General features: G+C 43.8%; 2 protein-coding genes across 2 annotated transcripts; one reads left to right on the forward strand and one right to left on the reverse strand.

Annotated features, from left to right (window-relative positions):
* The first annotated feature begins 1,260 nt into the window (after positions 1-1,260).
* LOC101778308 (WAT1-related protein At5g47470) lies at positions 1,261-3,164 on the forward strand. Its single transcript, XM_004974364.2, has 7 exons — positions 1,261-1,460; positions 1,559-1,624; positions 1,948-2,064; positions 2,159-2,396; positions 2,490-2,651; positions 2,760-2,911; positions 3,029-3,164. The coding sequence occupies exons 1-7, from the start codon at positions 1,261-1,263 to the stop codon at positions 3,162-3,164; spliced, it is 1,071 nt and encodes a 356-aa protein (XP_004974421.2).
* Positions 3,165-12,726: 9,562 nt separating this feature from the next.
* LOC101767765 (60S ribosomal protein L34) lies at positions 12,727-16,086 on the reverse strand. The gene is made up of 4 exons (XM_004972748.3): positions 15,920-16,086; positions 15,622-15,701; positions 13,113-13,222; positions 12,727-13,036 (listed from the first exon to the last, which is right to left on the reverse strand). The coding sequence occupies exons 1-4, from the start codon at positions 15,996-15,998 to the stop codon at positions 12,946-12,948; spliced, it is 360 nt and encodes a 119-aa protein (XP_004972805.1). The 5' UTR covers positions 15,999-16,086; the 3' UTR covers positions 12,727-12,945.
* Positions 16,087-16,855: the final 769 nt, after the last annotated feature.

Below are 16,855 nucleotides of genomic sequence, written 5' to 3' on the forward strand. Positions count from 1 at the left end.
TGTGCATAGGTGGTGCATGAGGCACTTTGCCGCCAATATGTGGCATCGGCCAAAGAATAAGGAGGTGATTGGAAAGTTGAAGGTTTTATGCATGGTACATACGGAGAAAGAATTTGACGAGAAGTTACAAGATCTAGTGAAGGACTTAAACAATGAGGCAAAAGAATGGTTGAAGGTTGAAATGGAGGCTACCTGCCGCGCCACGGTGCGCGGCACGACCAACGCGCAAATAAAGTTGGGGAGGGGTTTTTAAAAAAATATCTTAAAAAAGGGTTAAAATTAAAAAGCCTGCCCTGACCGGGTGATTATTTTATATACGAGCTACCTAATGGGCCAGCCTCATGGGCCATATGGGCCGGACCTGATGCCCCTGGGCATGACATGTTGTTGGGGGCCTGTTTGCATAACCAAAGAAACCACAAGCTGCTTGCTGTAATAGGCCTAATTTACGAATGGGTTGTGAACTCATCATCATATAAAAAGCTGCAAGTCTGCAACCAAGCTCATCAGATGAAACGGCTTGAAGAGGCCGGTGATGCTCATTCGTCGACCGACAAACCGCATGCTCGTCGAATGAATTGTGTGTGAGATCGCTCAAGTCACACGTGGCCTTGATCTGCAGGCTGCAGGTATGGCGCAGGTTCACATGGCCGGATGCAGCTGCAGTGATCCCCTTCTCCAGAAGCCGCTGCCCGCGTGTCGCATCCGCGAGTGGATGCATGGCCGCCGTGGTCCGTGGGGCCACGCCCGCGGCGCCACGTTGTGCCACGTCGGCGCTTCCCGCATGCACATGTGTCTGATGCTCCCAGGCGTCGCCACCAATCACGCTTACGCCCCAGCAGCATTTCCCAGGGGCGAAGAGATTTCTGACATCCAAATCCAAGTTTTCATCCAGCTTCTGCCATTTCTCATCCTGCTCGCTCATTCGAGAAGCAGAAGTTATTTTTTTATCCTTTTCATTGTATGGTCCTGCTTGAAATTATCCATCTTCAGTCGGCAGAGTAGTCTCCTGCTTGCATTAGTGTTAATGTTGCTTTCTCCTGCACTCGATGCAGCTGCATGATCACAAACATGCATAGATGAGTGTATTATATATACTCATCCTTGCACGAGTACACTCACTGACACAGCTGCTGAAGCTGAGAAGTGCAGTAGTCGAAGCTTTATTTTGATCGACCAATCAGGAGAGAGGATTCAACCGATCAAGAAGAAGAAGCAGCTTTTTTTTGGGACTTGACTGAAGAAGAAGGAGAAGCTAGGATGTCGTGCGGCGGCGTGTCGATGTCATGGCCCGACGTGCTCACCATCTGTGGCCTGTTCGCCGTGCAGTGCATCTTCGGCCTCTACATGATGTTCCTCAACGGCCTGCTCGCCGCCGGCGTGCCGTCGCTCTTCATCATCGTCGTCGCCTGCGCCGCCTCCTCCGTCGTCGTCCTCCCCTTCGCCGTCGTGATCGAGAGGTTAGCTTTGTCACTAGTATTATTAGTTGCAATGTATTATATTCCTTGTTCAGCTTTGGTTGATTTATTGCCTTCTTGCTTTTGCTAATCGCCTTCAGGAAGAAATGGCCCAAAGTGTGGAGCCCCATGCTGGTTCTTCAGCTCGTTATCATTTCGCTAGGAGGGTGAGACACTTTTTTGCCCAGTGAAAATGTTTTTCTAATAGTATTGGTTTAATTTATTTGTTAAAATAAAAAATGTTCAGTTCCTGTTTATTACTGTTGCATTTGCATCGGTAGCTTGGTTAGCATCTTGGAATGTCGTTGAATCCTTGTGGCACAAAATTTTATGAACTCTACCAACACATAGCCGGTTCGATCTGTTTACCTGAATATCTTGATTGATCAGCTCGGTGCACGTATAGGTTCCTCAGTTCATTACACGGTGAACAATTTTAACGCGAGATGCTGCAAGCAATTCATAAGCCAAATCCCTTTCCATTGTCTAGAGTGTCCATATATCAAGTCTTCATGATGCTCGGTGTCGAGCGGACCTCACCGGCGATCGCCTCTGCTATGCCTAATCTTGGCCCTGCCTTCATCTTCGTCATTGCAGCCTGCCTGAGGTACCGAGTTACTGACACGATTACTGAAACACAAGAATAAAAATCAGTTCACAAATTATATGTATATATGGTGCTCATTTATCGATCTCTACAGATTTGAGAGGTTTAATTGGAAGTGCCAGTACACGAGAGCAAAGATCTTGGGCACATTGGTGTGCCTCAGTGGGGCAATGTGCGTGAGCTTCTTGAAGAACCCCACTCCCAGCGTGTCTCCGAAGTCCGTTCCCGACGAATTAGAACTCTCCAACGGCAAAAGCAGGAAAGATTGGATCCTTGGATGTTTCTACCTTCTGACAGGAGTCACAATCTTCGCCTGCAACACTGTCATGCAGGTTACTAAATTTCATATGCTGTGAAGTGTTATTCGGTAAATTTGTCAGACATTTGGGGTGTCTGAAATTTAGCTTAATCTGATGCTGGTGTAGGCTGCGGCCCTGAAGAGATTCCCTGCGCCGTTGTCCATCTGCTCGATCACCGCCATGATGGGGTCCATCTTCAGCGCTATCATCCAGGTCTTGATGGAGGGGAAGCTCACTGCAGGGACCTCAGACAACATCACCAGGATCATTGGTGAAATTGTGCTTGTGGTACACTACATATATCTATATGCCATATTCAGAATTTTCAGTTGGTGATGTTACCATCTCTCAACCTGCATTGCAATGGAAGACTGAATGAAACTCCTGATCCTCCAGGGAGGCGTGGTGATCGGCCTGTGCACGACGTTCCAGGTGTCAAGCATTGGGCGCAAGGGGCCTGTCCTCGTGTCGATGTTCAGCCCATTTCAGACAGTGTTCTCGTCGTTCATCTCGCTCATCGTCTTCGGACAATGGATCGGCCTAGGATGGTAATGCACTTTCATTGCAGGAATGCTACTGCATCCCCTAAAATTCGCTGAGTTCACCTGATCTGATGAACACATTTATTGACACATAAGAGTGTTTATATCACTTCTTTGCTGCAGCTGTGTCGGGATTGTGCTCATGTTTGTTGGACTCTACGTGGTGCTGTGGGCGAAGAACAGGGAGGACAAGATGTTCACCGAGCTGACGGTGCCATCTGAAACTGAATGCGATATAGAGGCGCCATTGCTGCAATGATAAGTCAGGCAAAATCCTGTGACCGCGCTACCATGGGTGCAATGATCTTTTAGTGTCAAATTGCATCTGATTTTGTTCGTGCTTGCAATCAAATATGCTTGGAATGGATTTAATGATGTTTTTAGATTGTTGGTAGTTTTTGTCGGATTTGCTACAGTTTCTTGCTTTTACTATGCCTAGCTAGTCGATGAAGTGTTTGGAAGAAACTCCGGCAAAGCTACAAGTTACAAACCTAAGCATCTGGGCTAAAATGCTTGTTGGTACCAAGAGTTCCTCCAAACACTTCACATTGGTATCAGGCTATCGCTAATACAACGTAACGTGAAGTGCTTGAAGGGAACTCTTGATAACACCAAGCGTAATTTCCGTTATCAGCATTTCCCTATACAGCCTTGAAACTATTGGGTACCATCTCTGGAATTAAACTTTGTACAATTGCACTAGGGTCTAGCTGCTTGTGAAGTGTTTGGAGGGAACTATACAGCCTTGAAACTATTGGGTACCACCTGGAGTTTCCCCAAACACTTCACTAGCTGGAATTAGACTTTGTGCAATTGCACTAGGGTCTAGCTGCTTGTGAAGTGTTTGGAGGGAACTCCAGAGGACAACCAACCAAGAACTCAAAACCCTACAACACTCACAGAACTTCACTTTGGACGATGAAAACACATAGGTGATGTCTGCTATTTATAAGATGGAATAGCATCTCACCATCTACACATCATTCTTTTCGTCGTACGCTCCTGGAGGCACATGCATTCGTTACGGGAGGAGTTTGATCGATGGATGCACCTTGCCGGGATTGCAGCAGGATTAATTCCCGAGGGAGGTCAAAGGCAAAGGAATCTTGGGTGGGCGCGTGGAGATATATCAGATAGTGCTGTGAGAGCTTGATCGAATCATAGAAAGTTCATCAATACTTGTGGAGGGAACTTTGCTCCTCCTGTTGTAACCACGCACAGTCCTTTCATATCCAAATGCGCTTCAGCACTTGGGCAATAGATCATCATCTTGATGGTTTGGTTTTTTAGAAAAGAAAAGGGAAAATTTGATGTCAATGTCAGATTTGTCCAAGTGTACTATTGAACAATTGAAAGTTTGATACACATGAAAACTCTTCTTATGGAAGGAACATGTACTGATCATCACCACCCATATATTATTGTTATTGATATTTATTTGTTCTTGCTATTATCACTGTGAATTGCCTTTCAGCCTGCTAAGCTTATGGCTGAAGTAAAGAAAACATGTCCAGGTTCAATGCATATAAAGAAAGTGACAAAGAAGAGAAGGTGCCATGTCCAGAATATATAGCTAATCTGAAGAATGTTCACAAACCACATCGACAAACAAAAGGAGACTAGAAGGCGTCCAGGTTCTACATATATACAACAGCATCCACCATCTAATCAGGCATCAGACTCCAAATAGCAGTGAAGCAGTTAGCCTGGAAGACTATAAGAACCGCATCTACGAGATGAAGATGTATATCGTGTATATCGGTAAATGTCAAAGGATTAATTCATGCCATGATAAAGATGGAGTTCTCCTAAGCTAGTTCACTTCTCCTTTTTTTAATTCTGTATTGTATTTTATTTTCCTGGTACCTCTTACTGCTTTCAGTGGCTCTTGAGGTGTTTTCTAAATTAAAAGGACAACAGTGCGACTGGCAATAGAACGGTGACAGTAACTGAATCCAATAGAACGGTGACAGTAACTGAATCCAATAGAACGGTGATATAACTGTGCGACTGTCTTTTTTTTTATCGTAGAGGAAATCAAGATAACTTTACCATTTATGGAATTGGAATTTCAGGTACACGCAACGGAACTGTTTAGAGGGATTTGTATACAAAAGTGCTTATCACCGCTTAACCCTGTGCTACCACTTTTATAGCTACTCATTCAGGTCATTTCCACGCTCTGTTCTGGTCTAAAATCGACTTGGTGACACACGCGTATGTTGGTGATGTGAGAATGTGTGCTGATTCATTGACCGTGTATATGCATTTCACACCTTAAAAAAACTTACAAGCGCGCGCGTGTGGTGCATTTGCGTGCCCTTAGGTGCAAGTGTGAGCATAGCATTTCCACTATAGCTTATACTTCAAAAATACACTTGATCTTATCATTGTGTGTAGGGCATATAATCGAAGCCGTGTGGCGCTGGATGTTCTCTCTCCAAAGGAGTGTCGGAGTGTGTCAGCCAAATGTTAGTGCTTCTTAAGTTGTGCAGAAGACATTTGCCATGCAACATGCACTAGGTGATCCGCCACTGACCCACTATCATGTCAAGCAGCATGCATTCCCCCCTTATCATAATGCATATGCGCAAAGAGGTAGAGAACAGTGTTCCCCGTTGTCCTCTCTCCACCACTACCAAGAATTGAGCCCTAGCACGAGTGGCATTGCTCGTATATACATAGACACTTCGGAATAGCGTGATTCACACACTTTCTATCTATGCATTAATGTGTTTTACACCGCTACTGGAAAAATGAGCATTGGTTCTAGCCCTTAGTATAGGTTAGTTTTTGATCTGGTACTAATATGAGCATTAGTATTAGGTCTAACGGCTAGTCCCTTAGGAGCTTCCCGTGACCCCCTTTAGTACCGGTTGGAGCCCCCAACCCGTACTAACTTCCCTCTTATAAATCAGGCATCTTCTTCCTCCTGCCCGAGCCATTTCCTCCAGCTTGAGCTTCATCCATTCATGGTGAAATAGAGGAGGTGTTGCCGGAGTTTTGACAATTTCATGGGGATTTCACTCATTCAAGTGTTCTAAAGGTTCGAAACTTCATCCTCCCTTGATACATGGCTAGTATACTAAGTTTTATGCTTTAGAGCTAGATTAATTTATGATTTTTAGAATAAGGTACAATGGAGAAAATTTTCATTTATATGCATGTGTTATTTAGAGCTCATATTTGTGATTTTTAGAAACAGCTACAATTTTTAGAAACAGCGCACGTGGCCGAGGCCAATTTAGTACCGGTTGGTATAAACAACCGGTAGTAAAGGCCCTCCTTTAGTACCAGTTATTTGACTCGGTACTAAAGGACCTCCCTTAGTACTGAAGTAGCAATACCGGTTGCACAACCAATACTAAAGAGGGTTAGGAACCGGTACTAAAGGTGCTTTCCCAGCGGTGCACCCGTATGTGTGCAAGCACAAGGAAGCGATCCTTGCCGGCTATGATAGGTCAGATATAATATTGTGAATGTAGCGTGACAGGATGACAGGTGGCCAATCACCTAGTTGCTCTTTTTTCACATGTTTTCATATTCATTTGTATCAGCTCATATGTGTCCAATAATGCACTATGTGACTGAACATTTGTCATGCAACATTAGGTGATCCGCCAGTTGTCATGCAAAATTAGGTGATCCACCACTAGTCATGCAATATTACGTGATATGCCACTTGTCATGCAACATGTACCAGGTGATCTGCTACTTGTCATGTCATGCAGCATGCATTCCTACAAGCATCATTGTGTTTGTGATCTAATACCAATGCTTCCAGCTCTTCATGTATAAAAGGCACATAGGGCAACATTTACTTGAAAATAGCAAGTAGTCAAAGGGAAAAAAAAACAATGAGTGATAAGAGGTTCAATGGAGAAGGAAGACGACTAGAATAGAGCTCCAGCTCCAGCAGTCACCCCCGCCATCAATGTACTGCATGTGGTCGTGTGTTTGCATCTATCAACTTTTTTTTTTTGAAGGCACATCTATCAAGTTGCTCACACTGCATATGCAAAACAAGGCAGTTGTCGCGCTTTGTGCTATCCCAATGGTGCCCATGGAACTAGTTGATGAGGATCAGTTAGAGGGCATAAGTGCTTAGAAAAAGGTCATGGAGATCCTTCTATTCCTCTCAAAGCATACTTAAACTCGGATTTGTATCATGGCCATGTGAAGTCTCACTGTCATGGGTAAAACCTCAATGACATGTAGTGTCACCGTGATAGTAATATATAAGAGATTCATATGCCTAATGAGATGGAGAACATTGTGCTCCCTTTTTCGTCCTTTCTCCACCACTTCCAAATCCCAACCTCAAACCATAATAAAACTCATCAGAATGAGCCCTATCTCGAGTGGCATTGCTCATAGTAGACAACACACATAGAATGTGCTTTACACACGTCAAGCACAAGGAGGCCAGTACAATATCAGTACATACACAACAACAAGAGCATACTCACAGGAGCATGGCATGTATACATATGCACAATAATAGGGGGAAAAAAGCATAAATGTTTTACAGTTTCGGCTAACTTGCACAAACAAATCCATTTTCTCTTTTTCTTTCCTTTTCACAGTCACCCACCCGTCGGATAGTGTATGTGTACATTAGATCTAAGATATCATGAAGGGCTAGATGAAACGGGTGGATCTCTTGGTTTCATTTTCTAGGACAAGTTTTTTATTTGTTTCTTACGCATCCCTATATAGTATCGGCATATGTTATGTTTTTCTTCAATTTATATAATTGCATACTAATTTCTGTTCAATCCCTTGTGAAAGGTAAATAGCTAAATTAAAGCTTACTCGGGTGATTCAAAGCCTCCCATCATCATGGGTATTTTTGACCCAATCAATACATGCCATGACACGATAGTGATGTTTGGGTTCTAGGTTGGGAAGGGGGCATAGGAGGAGGACCAAGGGCGGCAAGATGCTAGCACTAGTGGCAGGCGAGAAGGCAGGTGGTGCTAGGTATCCGGTTGGACGATGGAGGCAGCAGGCGTATCGAGCTTCAATTGGTTAGCCTCGGCGGCGTTGCATCGAGGGAGGCGGGAGGGAACCTGTGGTAGTAAGGGAGCTTAGCTGGAAGGGGACTTGTGGCAGTGAGGGAGCTTAGCTGGGAGGGTACCGGTGGTGATGATGGAGCGTCATCAGTGGTGTTGCGTCAACGGAGATGGGAGGGGACTAGCAGAGGAGTCATGGCGATCACAGGTTAGCATGGCGGCGGTGGCGAAAGCAGATCCGGCGATGAGGTTGGAAGGCAGCAACCGCGACTGTGAAGAGTGGTAACAGGAGGGGCATCTAGCAGCACAAGGAAGAAGAGATAGGTTTATGATGGGATGATTATGGGTCGTTGGATCAACTAAGTAAATGGCCAAAAAAATTGAGTGAGACACGGGGTTAACTTGTGGAAAAAATTGTGGAGATGGTCCCCAAAGTACCCACATGCGAACCTGCCCCAGATTCTTGCTGCGTGATGACTCAAGCAAACTGACAACTGCTCGGGTGCACGCTCAAGTCAGCTCTCTCCAACAGCCCAATGCGCGGCTCAGCTCCCAGGCTGAGATGAACACCGCAGCTTGGCACCCAGAGGAAATGCACCCTTATCCGCTCGTTGTGGCCTCCATCATCCGTCGTCACATCCTCCGTCATCAACCATGGCATTCCTCATCTATCGGCGCAGTTGCCTCATTATGCACCTCTGTCCGCCTCAATTGCTGGTTCCTAAAGCAGGCGTGAAGCTCAGCACTCCTGCCTGTGATGGATCTTCAATTTTTACTTTATGCATCAAAAGAACACTATGCCCCCAGACCATTTGTGCTCATAGTCAAAACATATTTGCGTCGATGGTTGAGGCACTCACCAGCAACCTTGTGCCAGCAGGAATGATGATTTTTGTTGTCAAGTGTCCTACCACCAGTGTAAATCTATTTGTGCTCGTGGTCCAATAGAGCTTGTTTGTTTGAGCTGCAACTATTGAAGCTTTCTGAAAAGTTGTTGCTAGCTTTTTTTTTATTCTAAAAAGTCAACGATAGCTTTTAGAAAATGTATTTAGCTCAAAAAACTACTTTTTAATTTTCCGTATAAACTCATCTTTCACGGGTTTCTGTACTTTCGAAAAAGTTGAACGAGTCACGTGGAGAAGCCAAATAAACAAGACCTTAGATTGTCTGCTAACACAAATATTTGTATGAAACGAAAAAAATTACACGGGCAGCGACAATCTCACTATCGTGCTTCGTCTGTAGCGGCTGCAGCTTTGTGTTGTTGTCATTCGCCTGCAGCCCCACGCCGCCGAGCCCTTTCATCCGCCTGCAGCGCTGGGATGCCAGCAGGTTGCAACGACACTCGTGCTACCTCCACGACCGCAACGTCACCCCGCACCGTCGCTCGTGTCGCCCTGCTCACGCCGACCACCGCGCTAGAAGGTTCGCTACGTCGAGCCCGCGCTGGCATGCCGCCCGGCCCGCATCAGCACCAGCGCCCACCCGCGCACCTCGGGCCTCACGCCGGCTGCTATGATCGCCGCTCGGGCGCGTCAGCCCTAGCGCCCGCACGGAGGCCGCTCTCGCGGGGCCACCCGCACCAGCCCGCGCACACGGGCCAGCCGGCACACGCAAGCATGCCGGCCGGTCACAGTACCTGCTACCCAGACGTGCCGGTCCCAGTGCTGGCTGGCCGTCCGCACCGGCCCCACGCCCGCAGACAAGTCACCGCACCACCAGCGCCTACAGACCAGCTGCACTCGCCGGTAATTATTAACATTGTAATTAACATTTCCGTTAGAGGTGGAAGCCCCTCTAGGTCAAAGCACTTGAGTAGCATCTAGCAGGTTCAGGTTCAAATCCCCGTGAGAGCAAATTAAACGGATATAAAATAAAAAATTGTAAAAAAAAATATGTAGGGGTTCCCTGACTTCGGTAAAAAAAAACATTTCCGTTTGAGACCAATGTATAGACCACTTGTCTTAAAACGTATTGAAATTTTTTTATTTGAGCTTGTGCCATCATAAAATGATTTAGATAAAATTGCTAATAGAAGTTTGAATTGTCCCTACCAAACATGTGAATCTTTCATCTATTTTCATGAGTTGAGCTAAAGTGGAACATGGATCCTTAAAAATAATATTTCTACAATTTTTAAATCATATTTGAGATAAATGTAGTTCAAAAAAGTAGTAATTTTCGATAGGCACATATAAATTCATTTCAACTATTGAAAACAGTAAATCAATTTGAAAATTATTGAAACCCTTATACAAGAACATATATGTAGTCTATTACATGTAAAAATAAATCAGAATATACAAGTTAAATGTCTTGGCAAGTTACTTTAAAAAAATTGGAGCATTTGTGCTGGTGGTTCTTTAAGGCGTTAGTCTCGTGGCCTTTTGTGCTAGCGGTTGGTAACTGGATTCGTCAGCATAAAAAATATGTATCAGCACAAATTACTTCTGACGTACTGATATAGACCCCAACAGAGAACTTTTGATGACCTGGATTCCACCAAAACACTACAAGAAAGACACAAATAGATTTGGTCGACGTGGCAACTCCTGAGGTTCCAAGATAAAGCTCAAGCCATGCTCGTAACCATGAAACTCCCTTGGCCCATGCGAGCACTTCAAGTTTATCAGGCCACAATCGACCCCTACCGATGCGAGCACGTCGTGCATACGAGGCAAAAGATGCCTCGGGCTCATGTGAGCATGGTATGCCTCCCTGTGCTGTTTAGCCCGTGCGCATTGTTGATAGCAGTTAGCGTGCCAATTCGTGACCCGTAAGTGTACGGATCACTTATAGCCTTTTTCTTAGAGTATTCCTCCAAGGTTTGTCACCACGAAATCGGTGATTCCATGATTCAATTTATAGTGGGTTGTAACAAGTGTAGAATCTGAATTTTGCATCTCAAAGTCCTATGATGATGGCATTACTAACTCCCCTAGTGACTTTTATTCGTTTTCCAATGGTGTGACAAATAGATCCATCTAGACACTGAAAAGAAAAATAAAAATAAAAAAATCTACACAAAAATTAAGTATTAGCGGGTTAGCAAAATCAATACAAAGATCAAACGCAGCAAACTGACTTGTTCCCCGGCAACAGCGCTAGAAAAGCTTGTTGACGGCAGTTAGCGTGCCCATTCGTGAACCGCAAGCGCACAGATCAGTTGTAGCTTTTCCCTTGGAGTATTCCCCCAAGGTTTATCAATCCGTGGAACAAGTGAATTGATTGCTCTCACTTTATACCAATTTTGCTAACGAAACTGAGTGTATGTATTGTGTAGAGAGACAAACTAAACTAATAACAGAGATTGAGATAATATAGCAAAGGTTAACACAAGATAGGAGATAGAGATAGATATAAGCATTCCCTTCCTAGGATCTAGGTTCACAAGAATATGCATCTACTACACAGATGGATGTTGCCCTCACTAGCTATCACAGCGGTTACGTGCTCGCTCGGTCTTTTTCCCACTGCATACTGTCACTACTCAAGGATAATCAATCACCTCGCTCACACACACTATATCGAAGCATCTACAGAGTTAGCTAATCACTACGATTACCAAAAACTCTACTAAGAATATATGTTGTACAAGATAGAGATCTCACATATGTAAACGAAGCATTGCAACGATATAGACAATGATGCATTAATGGGCATAAAGAACATGTAGCAGTTACATATCAAGGATCATATCAACCCTAGGGATGAACGGAGGATTTACCCCATGATCTTACACGAATAAAGGGGGTAAGGAGCACCTGGAGAACAACCTAACCGAAGACGAAGACGACAGGAGGCACGAGGGCCTCAGGCCGATCGGCCTGGGGCACCCTAGGACGATCGGCCTAGGGATTTCCTCCCTCCTTTGGAGGTCCCCTTCAACGACGAAGCTCCTAATCAGATCTAATCCCTATTTTTTTCTCTTGTGGCGACGGCGACTAGGTCTAAACTCGCTGGGATCCCTCTCCTTGCTTAATATCTTGGGTATTTATAGTTGGTAGCATTGGTTTGGGTGCCTTTGAAGCTAAGTTTCTAGAAAATAACCCTAGGACGTTGTGGGCAACCTCCTGGTGAAAGGGCGCGACGATCGGAGCCGAAAATGGACCAGGCCGATCGGCCTGGACCCATGTAGGCCGATCGGTCTGCCCTGTTTTGGCCTCCAATGCCTAAACGATTCATATGAAAGTTGTAGATCTCGTTGAGCTATGCAATTTTCTTTATAAATTCTCCCCAATCGAAATTCGAATGAGGAAAATATGACCCATGTAAGTTTCAGCTCCTGCTGCGGGCCTATAGTTCAATATTCGTGTTTGGACCTTCCAATATCCAAAATCTGGGCTCAAATCCAACTTGCAGAAAAAACCTTTAATTATACGTATTATGGTCCAAAACACAACACGCGAATATAACGTTATTTCAGGTATCAGGTGGCGGGTTAGTACAAAAATATACCTAAAAACACTAGTTAAATAGCATTAAAAGTTTACCGATAACAAGCGTTAACAATCCCATGCTTAAATTGAAGTAAGGCTGACCACCTTTCTGATTGGTAAATAACAAGCGTTAACAATCCCATGCTTAAATTGAAGTAAGGCTGACCACCTTTCTGATTGATGCTTTCTGATTGATGGTGTGTGTACGCTAAGAGAATTCGCCATGTGTAAATAAAGAATAGAACGAATGAAGTTTTTTTTAACCGATAGGCATGCTTTATTCAAAAGAAATGCGATGCTAAACGTAACGAAAACTCAAAACATATTCACAGTTATGTATGACGGGGTTAAATAGACCGGGATCACATGAACAAGGGCAAAATATATGACATCCTCATAGCCAAGCGAAAAACATTCCACCGATCTTAAGTTCCAAAAGTTAAAAGGATTCGCTCAAAATTCAATCACTCACATCGATCTGATACTAGCACTAGAACCAGGATTTCCAGAAACCACGAGAAAATTTCATACTGAAACAAATTCGAAGAGAATTAAACATGGTGGCAAATGCCTATTGCAATTGTGACTAGCTCTTGGAGGCCTTGTCCTTGGTCTTTTGGATTTTCAACACCTTCTTCACGATCTTCTGCTCCTCAACCAAAAATGCCCGAATGATCCTGCAAGGTAAGATGGCTTAGTTCAACATTAATCAATGCGACAGATGAACATATGAGATATGAAAAGAGTAATCACCTCTCCCTAACTGCAGTACCAGACAGAACACCACCATACGGACGGTTCACAGTCCTCCGGTTCCTTGACAACCTGGACCTCTTGTACTCAGCAGGTCTGAGGTGTGGAATCTGCAATTTAAAGCATGTGCAATATGAGGACACGTTCATACTGTAGGCTTGAAATGCCGCTTCATACAAAGCAAATGCAACAAAAACTTGTGATCCATGAACTTAGGGCATGTTTGGATTGTGCCTGTGTCTGCCCCGCCAAAGCGAGGGCTTGCCAATTTGGTGCAGGAATTCACCACCATCGTTTCGCCGTCGCGAGGGTGCAGAAAACAACTACGAGCGGCAGCGGGCGCATGGGCACGCCAAAAATTGGCGCCTATCCAAACACGCACAGAACAAGCAGTCAACTTCCAAAAAATTGGTAGGGCGCCCTATCATGGGTAGCCATCCAAACAACCCCTTAAACTGCCTATTTCCAGCAAGCAGAATGTGGTACAAGCTACCCATATATGCCAATGTAGCATGCAGCATAAAGCTATTATGGCTGTGAAGCCGGAGAACAATTTTGTGCAAATTCCACAGATGGAGTGCAAAGGGCATTGTCAAATCTTTAAAGTAACACGTGCAGTTGATGTAACAAAGTCAACAACAAGACATGCAAATCCCCTGTGTGCCGAGTGAATTATAAGAATCACATCTTAAGATTAAAAAAAGATAAACTTCCTAATCAGCGCATGTTCTTGGGATATTGTGGTACACAAGTATCCTCTATGATTAACATGCAAAAGTAGTTGGTCAGAAGGTTGTCAGTTAGGAGCGAAAGACAATTCAGTGTAATCATAGTCATTACAAATGTAATCATTTGAACTATGCAACTGATCATCATCCAACCTCGCCACCTGAAGAGTGCACAACCGAAGATAGCAAATGCAAGGCAATAACAAAGGAGCAAACAGATGGACTGCACAGTTAACCTTGCAATTCAAAGATGAAAACATGGGGGATAATATACAGATGCGAAGGGCCTCATAGAGAAGATTAGGCTTCATCCACATGAAAGTTTCAGATATATGCTTGTCTTGTTTTTAAGTAATCATAGGCCCAGTAATAAAACATCAGAAACAAAAAGGGTAGCAAATGGGTTGAAACTAGAAAGGCAATTTTAGAACTTAACAACAGAACAGGTTAAAGATCAAAATCAACAAAGAATATCTCAACAACCAAAAACACCCAAGGGATCCAAAAATTGTGTTCCAACATTTCACAATAACCAACTTACAAAATCACTTCCATGCCAGTTCATAACCACTATTCCTAGCTAACAAGCAGGTACACTCGGTAATTATACTAGTTGATGCTATGAACCCGATAAACAGGCATCCCAGCCACTTCATAACATGAACTAGGTCAGCAATATATAAATCCCAGAGCAAGAGAAAAGGAGTGGGCATCACAATCAAAATATAAAATTCTAAGAAGTAATTGGCATCAGATTCCAGATAGCAATATCTCTGCCATCCTGACTTGTTCTATACAAATTGCAGACGATGCTACAATCTTCATTCAATGATGACGAATGTGTGCTCTGGCAGTCATTTAGAACAAGACAAACAGCATATCCAATATCATAATCTACCGACATCCTTCAGCATGCAAACATGCAAGTCTCAGATCAATTCATCCACTCTTAATAAACTATATAGTAAAGGAAAAAATGCCAGCTCTTTGGGGAAGAGAACTACAGATATCATAACTAAAACAAAAAAGTCCTCAGAGAAGATTAATATTAATGAACATGAAACTTCAGAAATATGCTTATCATTTATATCACTATAATCATATGTCAACAAAATATATCAAAACAAAAGGAAATGTAAATGTGGAGCAAAGACCTCAGGATCCAACCAAGTTCAAGATCTCAGGAAAACAAGCACAACACAAGATGTTGCAACAAGAACATGCGCTTGCACTGTGAATAATAAGGCATACAACAGATACAAGCATTTATAGATATGAAATGCAAACTAACCTGGAATAATAAGACATGCAACAGATACACGTATTTATAGATACAACATGCAAATTAACCGGATATTGCAGCACGCTTTACAACAAGCTAAAGAACAAATCAATGTAAGACCCAGATAAAAACAAATCTACTAGACCTATGGTCCGAAACTACTAGGAATATTCTACAGTTTAACAAGAGTCCAAAGCATTTTTAGGTGTTGCCAAGTCGGAATAAAGCATTTTTTTAGATGTAGCCATGTCGGATTAAAGATTATTCAAGCCAAGAGACCAAAGCACGATCTCATCAACAACTTTAGTCTCCCGTTTGTAATCACACTTCATTAGAATATGAGCAAGACCAGAAGCTACCACAAAACTACGCCAGACATGTTCCATCAGGAACTGCTAGGTTGAATCCAGTTGATCAGGTAGTGTTCAAATGAATAATAATCCACCTAAAACAACCGGCACAACCCAAGATGTAAAACAGAAAGGTGGGCGGCACATACTCCTTGGATCTTCTTCCCGGTGACCGGGCACTTCGGCCCACTCGCGCGCTTCTTGGTGTACTGGTACACAAGCCTCCCACCTAAATCAACAACAGCACGAGTCAAGATCCGAGAAAAAACAGTGCCCAAAATTAAACGGCAACAGTGCGATATCTGACGAATCGCACGGCGCAACTAAAAAGATACTAATTTCCACCCGCAGATCCATCTAATTCCCAACCCAAACATGAGCGGTGCGGCGAAAATCCTATCTTCACAGCCCGCAAGAACAGGAAGAAACAAAGACGCCGATCCTTACCAGGGGTCTTGACGACGCGGGTCTGGTTGGACTTGGTGGCGTAGCTGTGCCGCTTCCGGTACGTGAGCCGCTGCACCATCTTGCCGCCGGCCGCCGCCTTCTCCCGGGCTTCCGCTCTCCGCGCGCGCTCTTCCTCTCTCAAGCGTGGCGGCGGGGAGGGGAGTGAGAGGGTATGGAGGAGACGTTTTATAGGATGGCCGGTGTGCCGGGTGACCTAAATCTGACGGCGGATATGCGATCTGGTCGGTGAGCGGACGGTCAGATCCGTTCCGCCGATTACCAGGCTCGCTCGAGATGAATATTGGTTGGGCCGAATTTGGTTTACGGGGCTACTATATATGGTTTGATTCCCACTGGACGTCTGGACGGACTTTGGTTTTGATTCCATTGTATTTTCTTGTTTGTTGTCATTTAGTTTTTGGTAGGATAACATTTTCATTGGTCTACTTTTTTTTGTCTTGCCCAGTGCTAAATTTAAACTCGTGATTTGTTTCAAGAGATACAAGATGGATTTTCTTCAACTTTGTGGAAAGGAAATACACAACAAAGCTCAAGCATCATTACATGGAACATATACAAATTATTTGCTTCTCCCTTTTTCTTCAAAACACAAACACTTATGCAGGTGCACACTTGACCTTATGGTATTGCTCTGTTTTAGATTGACATTGTTGTTGAGTAGCAATACTCAAACAACTAAAACAAAATTGCTTTAAGAAGCAACCTAAGAAAATCTTTTAAAATCGTACGGTTCACATTTTTTTTGTGAAATCTAAAATGTTCAACTAATTGTTTCTTTAGGAAAATTCAAATTATTTGTAAAAGTCTATTATTGGACATCCTAGATGCGAACGATTAGAGAGGGGAAGAATATTGCATCATTAGGCATGTGTGTAGGGAAAATAACCTCTCCAATATAAGCGGGTGCTTAAATAG

Source organism: Setaria italica, chromosome VI, assembly GCF_000263155.2.
Source record: "Setaria italica strain Yugu1 chromosome VI, Setaria_italica_v2.0, whole genome shotgun sequence".
In the NCBI taxonomy this organism is placed as follows: domain Eukaryota; kingdom Viridiplantae; phylum Streptophyta; class Magnoliopsida; order Poales; family Poaceae; genus Setaria; species Setaria italica.